The 12,060-nt window shown below is 42.6% G+C and overlaps 1 protein-coding gene across 13 annotated transcripts in view; it reads left to right on the forward strand.

Annotated features, from left to right (window-relative positions):
- The window catches only part of TENM1 (teneurin transmembrane protein 1), a 383,082-nt gene that overhangs the window by 341,825 nt on the left and 29,197 nt on the right, over positions 1-12,060 (forward strand). For all 13 annotated transcript variants that reach the window (XM_083721963.1, XM_083721975.1, XM_083721972.1 and 10 more), the window contains 2 exons: positions 7,216-7,388; positions 10,609-10,844. In XM_083721963.1, the coding sequence (XP_083578089.1) occupies positions 7,216-7,388; positions 10,609-10,844 (409 nt within the window). The remainder of the gene's footprint in view (positions 1-7,215; positions 7,389-10,608; positions 10,845-12,060) is intronic.

A 12,060-nucleotide genomic window follows, 5' to 3' on the forward strand; every position in this document is an offset into this window, starting at 1 on the left:
CCCCTTCCCCAATTGTGATCTCCAACAATTGGTGTTTAGAAGCATCCCGCCTGCAAGTGTGGTGGTATGCTTCTTAACATTTTAATGCAATTTAAAATTAACTAAAAAGATATTTAAAAGATTTAAAAACAATTTTAAAGCATCTAAAAACATTTAAAGTCAACCAGTTACTAATTTCAAGGCAGGGTAAAAGAGAAATGTCTTTACATTTCTCCTGAAAGTCAATAATGGGGGAGACAGATGCTACCTTTTGAGTAGCAGGGTGATGGGGAAAACTTTGGACTGCCACTGCCCTTGAGAGTACTGGATGAATAGTCTGCTCTGGCATTAATTATTTGCCTATTTCCTTTGGTTTTTGAATTGCTCCCTTGCAAACATCTCCCCATGATTAAATAATAATAAAAGAAAAACATATATACAACAATTATTTTTTTTTTAAAAAAAGACAGATTTGAAATCCAATACAGCTGCAGACTGGTATAAAAATATTCATTGAAAAGACTTGTTGAAAAAGGGAATTCTTCAATATGCATTCAATATGCAAAGGCTTATTGAGACAGTGTTTGCCTGATATGTAATGGGGGAGGGGTTGTCCCGAAGAGTAGGTGCTGCCACACTAAAGACCTGGTTCCTACATCATAAGGAACAGACCTCCTGGTGAGATGGTATGTGCAGGATGTCTTGTCCTGAAGAGTACAGTGATCCACTATACCTAGTGGGTGAGATTATTGTTTATGTTCCTTAAAGGTGCAGAAGTCCTCTGGAGGGGCTGGGGGAGAGGCAAGCAACCTTTTGACTCCCTGGCCTGCTCTTCCACATGCTTGCAAATCTCCCTCTTCTGTCCTGTCCATTTCTGCAATTGCTCACAGCCTGTCCTGTTCTAAGCTTCCAATGAGAAGTAGGATTGAGCTGAAGCAGCAAAATCAATGGGAGATGTCAGGTTGGTTTCATCTGGTCAATTTATGGTCTGTGGTCCACAGCTTTTTACTGTTATTCCCAATGTATAAGGTGACCAGATGCATTAGAGGACAAACATTCTTCCTTATGCTTTTTTCTTTCTTTCTTTTTTTAGAGTTATATAGGAGCTAATATTTGAGCAGATGCAGCTGTGGTAACTCCTGAAGTACTGCTCATTTATTTTGGATTTATTACATTTGTATACTGCCCTCCCTTCAAGAAGCACCAGGATGCCTCTGTACCTGGTTCGTCCCTGCCCCCCTCAACACACACGTCATTTTAACCTGCCCTCTGTTATCTCCTGACAATGTGTGGTACAGTGAACCAAAATCTGGGAGACCAGGGTTCAAATCCCCACTCAGCCACAAGACTCACTGGGTGACTTCAGGCTAGTCACCCTCAGCCTAGCCTACTTCACATGGATGTTGTAAAGATTACTGTATTTTTTGCTCTATAAGACTCACTTTTTCCCTCCTGAAAAGTAAGGGGAAATGTGTGTGCGTCTTATGGAGCGAATGCAGGCTGTGCAGCTATCCCAGAAGCCAGAACAGCAAGAGGGATCGCTGCCTTCACTGCACAGCGATCCCTCTTGCTGTTCTGGCTTCTGGGATTCAGAATATTTTTTTCTCTTGCTTTCCTCCTCCAAAAACTAGGTGCGTCTTATGGTCTGGTGTGTCTTACAGAGCGAAAAATGTGGTAAATGAGATGGGGATGAAGTGCATACACTACCTTGATCTCCTTGAAATAAGGGCTGGATATGAATGTAAATGAGGGGGGGACACGGGTGGCGCTGTGGGTAAAAGCCTCAGCGCCTAGGACTTGCCGATCGCAAGGTCGGCGGTTCGAATCCCTGCGGCGGGGTGCGCTCCCATTGCTCGGTCCCAGTGCCTGCCAACCTAGCAGTTCGAAAGTACCTTTGGGTGCAAGTAGATAAATAGGGACCGCTTACTAGCGGGAAGGTAAACGGCGTTCCGTGTGGTGCGCTGGCTCGCCAGATGCAGCTTGTCACGCTGGCCACGTGACCCGGAAGTGTCTGCGGACAGCGATGGCTCCCGGCCTATAGAGTGAGATGAGTGCACAACCCTAGAGTCTGGCAAGACTGGCCCGTACGGGCAGGGGTACCTTTACCCTTTACCTTTATGAATGTAAATACATAAAATGTACTGAGTAGAAGAGAGCAGAGTACCATAACAGTTTGTAAATCTGCCATATTCAAGGTTATCACAGGTTGGCAGCATTAGACTTGCTAAGGTCTACACCCCAGCAGTGGCTGTTAGCTGCCAACACCTCTCTCCCTGCTCCCAGAACAGCTCTTCCTCCTCCTGCTCTTCCTCTCTGTTGAGATGTGCTCAGCTGCCCTCACTAAGAAAAGAAAGGAGAAGAGTCAGCAGCCTCCACTTGCCTTTCCTTCGGCTCAGAGGGAGAGGGAGTGCAAGAGGGCAATGGTGCAAGGAGGTGGGTCCATTCAGGACCAAGACTGGGCACCTGCTGTAAGTCTATGACCTAGCAAGGACCCTGGCCATGAAACTATGACTCTGGCCATGAAACCGCCAGTTGCAATGCCCTCTCCCTCTGTGCAGCAGCACAGACTGGCCTAGAAGGAATTGTCTCTGGAGGCAGTAGTGCTTCTGAATACTGGTTACAGGAATCCTTGGGGAGTGGCAGGAGTGCTATTGTGCTCGGGTAATGCTTGCAGGCTTCCTACAGGCGTCTGGTTGACCACCATAAGAACAGGATGCTGGACTAGATGGGCCATTGGCCTGATCCAATAGGTTCTTCTTATGTTCTTATGCTTGTTGCAGGGGACGTGGTGACCAAGATGGGAGCCTGCCTATAACATCTTGCTCAGGAGCCCTGCAAAACCAAAAACCAGCTCTGGGCTTACTTAGAGAGTCTGGTCCACTGAAACTAGGCTTAGAAGCAGCATTCTATTGTAGACAGTAGATTTAGACTGTGGTGCATGCTTGATTGCTCTGTGTGTATGTGTGTGTTGCCTGTTACAGTTTTTCTGGTTTGCAAATACAGTGGTACCTCGGGTTAAGTACTTAATTTGTTCTGGAGGTCCGTACTTAACCTGAAACTGTTCTTAACCTGAAGCACCACTTTAGCTAATGGGGCCTCCTGCTACTGCCGCGCCTCTGGAGCACAATTTCTGTTCTCATCCTGAAGCAAAGTTCTTAACCTGAAACACTATTTCTGGGTTAGCAGAGTCTGTAACCTGAAGCGTATGTAACCTAGTAGTACCTCGGGTTACATACACTTCAGGTTACATATGCTTCAGGTTACAGACTCTGCTAACCCAGAATTATTACCTCGGGTTAAGAACTCTGCTTCAGGATGAGAACAAAAATATAATATGCCACTATAATATGCCCAAAAGAATTGGTGAAGCAGGGGATGATCAAGGTCAAATCAAAGGGGAAAAGACAACAGGAGCCAACATAAATGGTAATGTGGTACCTTGGGTTACATACGCTTCAGGTTACATACGCTTCCGCATGATGAAATGTAGGAATATAGGTGTGTCTTCCTTCTAGTCAGGATACAAAAGGACAAAAGGTTACAGCATTTCCTGGGTGTACCCTCATATGCCAGGCAGCATCTAAGAGTCTGGAAAGAAATCAGGCAGAATTGCATGGTTTCCAGCCTTCCAGCCTAGCCAGACTACCCCAGCTGAATTTCAGCTACTGGCACATAAGACTGATCCCTAGAAAAGACTGCAATCCTTCACCTTTGGCAACTTGGCCCTAACCAGAGCCATCACACACCCTGACTGAACAGGGGAAAAACCTGCACAGCTTGTGCCCAGCAGCTGGATTTTCTGCTAGGAGGCACAGAGGAGCTGCCATCATTTCCCACTGACTTGCTGTGCTTCATTCCCTCTGTACAACCTTGGCTGGGAGAAATAATCCATGCAGATGGCAGCCCCTGGGGCCGGGTGCAACTGTGTACACAGCTCTTGATGCACGCCTGGAAATTTTCATCCCTGGAGGTGGTGATGACTGGACCAAAAGGGAATTCCCAATGCCTTTTGAACGTTTGCAGATCTTCAAGATAAGGAAATTCTAAAGTGGATGTTATTTGGTAGTTCAACTTTGTTTTATTTTACCGTATTTTTCCTGGATGCGGAGTGACCTCTTGTGGTACATCTGCATCATGTCAAATTTTGCACTAAACCTTGCAAAAAATTCTGAGTAGACTGAGGATTGTAGCAAAAAATAATAATAATATTTACTTAATATTAGTGAGTAGCCTTGTCTAATTAATTTGCACGATAATTGATCATTTTATTATTATTATTGCATTATTTATATGCTGTCTTTTCAACAAGTTGCCCAAGATGACATATATAAAACAAAGGATAAGAAATACGAAAGCCATATTTGAACATCTGCATCAGTATTTTTAAACCATTAAATCTGGATACTGTTTTTGTCATCTTATTTTTTAAAAAATGAGTATACTATATTATCTAAACTGTTGAAAGATTTTTTTTGTTTTTATAAAGAAATACATAAACCTTGCTAAATAAATAAAAAATGGAATAGCAGCGCATCAGGAAATAAACCAGATTAAAGTATTAGACTTGCAATCCTGATGCACACAATTACTCATAATAATATCCATTGAACTCAGTGGGTCTTCGTTCTGAGTAGGCACACATAGGACTGAGCTGCTGGTGAACTAAAAGTTTTCTCTAAATCACGGTGGGCAGCAAGGCACAAAGGTGGAACTTCTACAACAACAGGGTATCTGCAGAGAACCCTTGTTCCAACAGACCAGCTATCCGAAAGGGGAATGTCCTAGGTCATATCCATCCCTGGTCACCTGTGAGGACTTAACACTTATCCAGAAAGCCAAAGTGCCCAAGAATTATTGGCCCACTCAGCTATCCACTCAGTCACTTTGCCCCCCAAAATGGCATGCATATGAAACACTTCCAACAAGGAGGTCTGTCTTCCCCACCCCCAAAAAACTTTTCCTTCCCTAAAAGGATGCCTAAAAAGGACATAGCAGTCCTAGAACTCCTTCTCACACTTTCCTTGTGCCCCCCCCCCAGAGTTTTCACTTTTAAGTATTTTTTACTTAAAAGGGACAGCTGCAGATTAACTAACAATAGAGGGAAAGTTTAAGGAAGACTGTAAATTTATTTAAGATTGAGATAGATGCAGATTACCTTTAACATATAACCAATTCCAGAAGGGCTGAAAAACTTCCACACTTCCACACTTCCGCACTTCCAGTTGTCCCATGCCTAGAAAGCACGGGTTCAAGTGGGTACCTGCTTGTCCTGTGCTTTCCCTGCCACTTTCCCCAGGAAAATCCTCTCTTTAGTGCTGAAGCAGAGCAGAACTTCCATCTGCAGAAAACCCAGTTGTTTGCTCCAATTCAGCACTAAAGAACAAGTTTTCCTGGGGGAAAGCGCTTTATTTATTTATTTATTTATTTATTTATTTATTTATTTACAAACAATGAATAATAATTGCATGATACAACATAATAAAACATCAGAAATACAGCCAGAAAAGTGAAAGTGTGGAGAACCCCAAAGTCTGGTGCAGAACCTTCCCACCACCTTTGCTCCAATACTGACCTATAGATGCTATATTCAGCACCTACCGTATTTAGGTGTGCGTGGGTTTTGGTTTTTTAAAAATGCACTTTACATTTTTATCTGCTTAAAAGTTCTATTCTATTTCAAAAAGCCAACTTTTGGTGTGGCTCCATGATTGTCGCAAGGGTCAGCCCATCAGTATTCTGCATAAATATATTTCAGAAAGGGGAATGAATGAGGAAGAGGGCTTGTGATTGTCAGAAATGTTGGCCAGTCAACATTCAACGTGTGTGTGTGTTTTGAGGAGTGGGGAGAGACAAAGCAGGGACTTTTTAATCATCATAAACCTCACCCAATCACCTCTCTGGATATCTAGCTTCAACTGGGGACATGAAGACTGTTGCTTTTGGGCTCAATTCTCTTAGGCCAGGATCCACAGCCTGTTCATGGGTGCAACATTTGGATTAAAAAAAAATAAGCAGGAAATATTGGAACTGGATTTGAGACAACATCCATTCTAATATAATTTCAGCAGACCACAAGGAGAACTGTTTTAAAACCCTCTATCAATAGTAAATACCATATATATATATATATATTCATTCAGATTGGATAAATGTTGGAGATGTGGATTAAATAAAGCAAATTAAAATAAGAAAAAGTGTGTGTGTGTGTGTGTGTGTACGAAAAAGCCTTTTTAAAAGCCTCAGTATACAATAATAATATAATTTCATTAAGATTTTTCAACATGCAATAAAAAACAGAAACAAAACAAGAAATAAGAGAAGATAAAAGCAAACAGATAGAGAGAAGAGAATAATAACAGAAGGGAGGGAGGGAGGGAGGGAGGGAGAAAGGGAGAAGTAAAAGTGACTCGCAACTGTCCATCTGTCAGTTGTGCCTGCAAAAGTTCTTCATAATAATCCAATGTTCAATCCAGAGTAATGTCCAGTTATTCCTCCCTCTGCTAGCTGATGTTAAGTTAAATTCAGGCATCGCAGGTTCATTCCTTTTCCTTCCCATCCAAGAAGTCCAGAAGAGGATCTCCAATTATTGTTATATGTAAGAGTCAGCCTTAATCTTCCTCCAGTCCAACCTCACAACTTTACCTCTAAATTTTAAAAGACAATCAGTCCTTATTCTTCATTCCTCATGAGTTTCTTTGCTGTTATATAATAAGACAATATCCGTAATTGATTACAAATTATGTAGACGTTAATTCACATTCTCAAAAAAGTATCCATATCTTCCAATTCCAATTCCTGTTGCCATGGTCTTCCATCCTTGTCATTTAGGGTTTTTTTCCCATTTCCTGTATTTCCATTCTTTTTCAAAAATATTGCAGGAGGCATGGTCATTTTTTCTTCTGAGATAATTCCAAGTTGTACACAGAGTCCTCCTTCCATGAATTCCATCTCCTTCTTCAACATCATAACTCCCACTCCTGGTTACTCACCTGTCTGATAGGATTTCTTAATTCCACGTCATTGAGTAATTAATCTAGAGCATCTAGGAGTTAATCCCAATATTATCTCTGTTCAACAGAGACAAAAACAGCAGATAATCTCTGCCATTAGTCACCACTTAATTACATCTTTGAGGAGCTCCTAAGAGATGCAGCCTACCTGCAATGGCTCCTCTAGAAGTCTGTGCAGTACATTTTCTATTTCTATTTATCTTTCTTTAATTCTTTCTCTTCCCAGGTATGATTCTGATGGACATTTAACCAATGCAACATTTCCGACGGGTGAGGTCAGCAGCTTCCATAGTGACGTAGAAAAACTGATGAGAGTTGAAATCGACACTTCAAACAGGGAGAATGTGATCACAGCTACAAATTTTTCAGCTACCTCAACTATCTACACATTAAAACAAGGTATATTTAGTTCTCCCTACCAACACTTCCGTGAACTCTGGCAGTTTCTGCTTGCAGAATGCATTTAGGAAAACTCTGCTCATTAGTTTATTGTGGCCTGATATTCTAGTTCCTACTAGATCAAGTTATCTTCGACCTTTTCAGACCCAAGGCCCACTTTTAACCCAAACATGCATTTGCGAACCCATTTCTTAATCTTTTACCATGTGTTTGCATGGGGGTCATGCTTCTGTTGTGATCCTCCTTGGATCAGTCCATGATCCACTAGTGGGTCCTGACCTACCAGTTGAAGACCAGGTTACTAGATTATTGTAACAAGTTAGTAAAAAGAAACTGATCAAACATGTTTAAAATGACAGAGCAGCATTTATACATCTCAATGATCTTAGTGAGATGTCAGCACACAGTTTGCCACTAATCTTGGCTTCTTTACCCCACAAGGTTGGAAGGTGACCAGTGTAACACATCTTATAAATAAATAAATAAATAAATAAATAAATAAATAAATAAATAAATCTAGGAAATTACAGAGCCATCAGCTTACCAAATGTCCCAATTAAATTATGATAAAGTGTGGCATCTTCATCTTCAGCACCCTAGGATCAACTTACAGTACTACTGAATGCCACATCTTGGGACACTTGCAGTAGGGCTATCGTTACACTTCCTTTCATTGCAAATCTGCCCTTCAGATGTGTTAGATTACAACTCCCTTCATCCCTAGCCATTAGTTATGCTGGATGGGGATGATGTGAGTCCAACAACCTCTGGAGGGCCACAGCTTCCCCATGCCACCCATAACTTACCGTATTTTTCGCTCTATAACACGCACAGGCATTTCCTCCATAACACGCACAGACATTTCCCTTTACTTTCTAGGAGGAAAAAAGTGAGTGTTATGGTGCAAAAAATATGGTAATTGCTAGCATCGGCCCAAACTTTAGATGCTGGATTATTCAAGAATTGGGGTGGCATTTCCAAGTTGACTCTCCCTCCATCACTCTTTCTATTAAAGAACAAAGCCAAGCTTTATTTCACAGCAACTTCATGCTGCAGGGGTGAAGGAACTATTGAGATGGTCTGCCCTAAGATACTTATGGAGTCAGAAGGGTTCCTGGATGCTCTGGGGGATTTCCCAGCTGATATGGCTGGTGCTCCTGTCAAGGCTCCTGTCACAGTGTGGAATGTTTAAATGTCTAGAGCCATTGACACAATGCTCCTGGGTGCCTTCATTGTAGCTGTGGAGCACGTAGGTCACTGTGTTACTCTAGTGACCCGCATGTAATGAAACAGGACAGTCAATAGCTAGAGTGCAGGTGGCATAAATCTTAGTCAGAACCTGTGGAAACACATGTGAGGTAGCATTGCCATATGAAGAAAGCCTACTGCTCTGCCGCCATTGCGTCCACAAGTAGTCATTTAGCAGAGGTCTTCTGAGTAGTGAATGGGCTTTTGCCATCTGACAAAAAAAGATTCCTTACCCCTGCTGTAGCTTTTTAGTCACCATGACCACTTGCAGGGACAATGGGAATTGTAGTTCAGCAGTAGCTGGAAGGCTGCAGGTTCTTGCTTTATCCAGTGATAACAAATCAGACTGGGTTTTCCATGCCCTAAATCTCAAGGGGACATTCTGTATGCCTAGGAGTTCAGCTCTTGATGTGCAGGAAGGCTGCCACCAGAGTGGGAAGTCCATGTGTAGACATGCAAAAGGACCTGTGTTCAATTTCATGTGGTCGTGAAATTCTTGTTTTTATTTTTGAGGGCATGGAAAATTGTGGACATTTTCTTACGCTAAAAGGGGGGGGGGCAATGTGGTATAGTAGCTACAGCAGAAGCTAGGGTTTTGATTTTTTTCGACCCAAGGGTCACATTGCCATTTGGGCAGCTTTCCAGAGGCCACATGCCAGTGGTGAGTGGGGCTGTTGGCACAAGTGGCTAAGGCAATGAATGTGAATTTTTACATTTGTTTCATGGGCTGGTTTCTACACACACTTGCACACCTCTCTCTGTCCTCCATCTAGGCAAGCTAGGGACATTGTCAGTATTCAAAGACACATCCCAGACAGACAAAAACAATCAGAGAGAATGTGAAGCAATACCAGTGAGGAGGAGTGTGGCCTGGGGAGAAAGGATGTGGTAGGGGAGAATCCAAAGGGCTGGGGGGGGCACCTTTGGCTCTCAGGCCCTCTGTTCTCAACCTCTGGGTTTGAGTGTCAGACAAGGACCTGGGGGACCAGGGTTCCACTCCCCCCTCAGCCACGAAACTCACTGTCTGGCCTTTGTCCCCATCACAGTCTCTCAGCCAACCTACTTCATGTGGGGTTATTGTTGTTGTTGTTAGGCCAAAATACCATGTGGAATTTTGAGGGTTTGGCCTTTGTTTGTTGTTTTTTTAGGCCAAAATGGAGAGAGAGAGAAAATCACTTTGAGTTTTTTGGAGGAAAGTTGGAATATAATATTATACAACTTTAGGTGCTAGGCAAAAACGTTCCTTTTTAACCAGGCCTTCGGTTGATTTGATTGACATTCTGTGTCTTTTTAAAATGTGGATTTGGGGTGGGGGTTATTGGCTTGTTTTTATTTTGATTATATATTTCGTGGTTTTATACTTCGATTTTGTTCTGTGAACCGCCCTGAGACCTCAGGGAATAGGGCAATATATAAATTCAATAAATAACAATAATGCCACAATACATATATACATTTTTCAATATTTCATAGCACATGCAGGCATTTCATTTTAACTCAGATTATCTTTATCTTTCTTACAATGCTCTCAGTTGTTACAACATTAGTACAATTTCCACAGCTGCATTTTAGCTGTTTAATTATACAATCACCAGTTTTGACTTTAGCTGCATATTAAATTCCCCAGGCAACAGGTTTTTCAGTAGCAGCCCAAAGGTAGTAAATAATGAAGTACACCAAAGGCTAACTTAAGGTTTCTTAAGTTGAAAGGTCTCTGAAAGCAAAATACCTTTAATCAAGATGAAGGGTATTGCTAATATGTAAATTTACTAAGGTCTGGGTGTAGTAACAATAAGCTGTATGCCTTAAAGGTCTGGGAGATCACCCTCCCCCCAATTACAAAGACTTACAGATGTTGGCAATGCCTACTGCTATCTGACTATGCATAAATATAATCTTTGCACACATAGCAGTTGCTTCATGAAGGTGAAAAAACTGAACTCTTTCCCCTTCCTTGTTTTGTTGCTGACAGACAACATTCAGAATATATATCGGGTCAGTCCAGATGGGTCACTGAGAGTCACTTTTGCCAGTGGAATGGAGATCACTCTGAACACAGAACCTCACATCCTAGCTGGCGTTGTCAATCCTACTTTAGGAAAATGCAATATCTCTTTACCCGGAGAGCATAACTCCAATCTTATTGAGTGGAGACAACGGAAGGAACAGACCAAAGGCAATATCTCTGCATTTGAGAGAAGGTTACGGGTAAGGTTTTCATCTCATGTGTCAAATGAAGCATTCTTTGGGAAGGCAATCACATCTGAGAATCACGTTAAGCCGCTGTTATTGTAAATATGCTTGTGCTCTCCTGTCTGCGCTGTCTGACTATTTGTTTTTGTGTCCAATACATGGTGTTGGTGCTGATCTTTCAAGCCCTAAACAGTTTGAGACAGTCTGAAGGATTCCCTGTATTTATATGAACGTGTTAGTGCAGATGGGGTTAGTGCAGTCTGTCACTATTTTGTGGGAGGGATTCAAGTATATATGGTTCATTTAAGGCCAATATGCAATATAAATTCAAAGCAGTGTCATCATACCACATTAAACAATCATGGCTTCCCCTTAGGCTCCAGAGACACATTGTTAGTTAAGAAGGCTAAGAGTTATTAGGAGATCCCTGTTCCTCTCAGTGAGTTGGAGGCAGGGCATGTTTCTCATCCCATTAACAAACATGCAATACAACTGTCCTGGGTCCCCAAGCCACATTATATGGTTTCTTCCAACCTACTGACACACCATATGCAATTTCATGACCTTTCCCTGACTGTTTGTATGTGGAAGAATGATGCCATATTGTAACACCCCGATCTGCTAACATGGGCTGAGGTAATAAGCATGCCTCATTAGAAAATTATATGCATCGAGAGATATTTTATGTCCCAGGGTAGGTGTGTGTTTGTTTGTTTGTTTGTTTGTTTGTTTGTTTGTTTGTTTCCAGAAGGAAAATGACAAGTGGCAGCTGACTGAAATTTGTAGACATTGTACAGGTGGTAGTGTGAAAATGTCCTAGGAGGACTATCATGTAGACCTAAGGGTAAAGGTAAAGGTACCCCTGCCCGTACGGGCCAGTCTTGACAGACTCTGGGGTTGTGCGCCCATCTCACTCAAGAGGCCAGGGGCCAGCGCTGTCCGGAGACACTTCCGGGTCACGTGGCCAGCGTGACAAAGCTGCATCTGGCGAGCCAGAGCCGCACACGGAAATGCCGTTTACCTTCCCGCTGGTAAGCGGTCCCTATATATCTACTTGCACCCGGAGGTGCTTTCGAACTGCTAGGTTGGCAGGCGCTGGGACCGAGCAGTTGGAGCGCACCCCGCCGCAGGGATTCGAACCACCGACCTTTCGATCGGCAAGTCCTAGGCGCTGAGGCTTTAACCCACAGCGCCACCTGCATCCCTATCATGTAGACCTACTTATCTGTAA

This window comes from Podarcis gaigeae (assembly GCF_964106915.1).
Source record: "Podarcis gaigeae genome assembly, chromosome: Z".
In the NCBI taxonomy this organism is placed as follows: Eukaryota; Metazoa; Chordata; class Lepidosauria; order Squamata; family Lacertidae; genus Podarcis; species Podarcis gaigeae.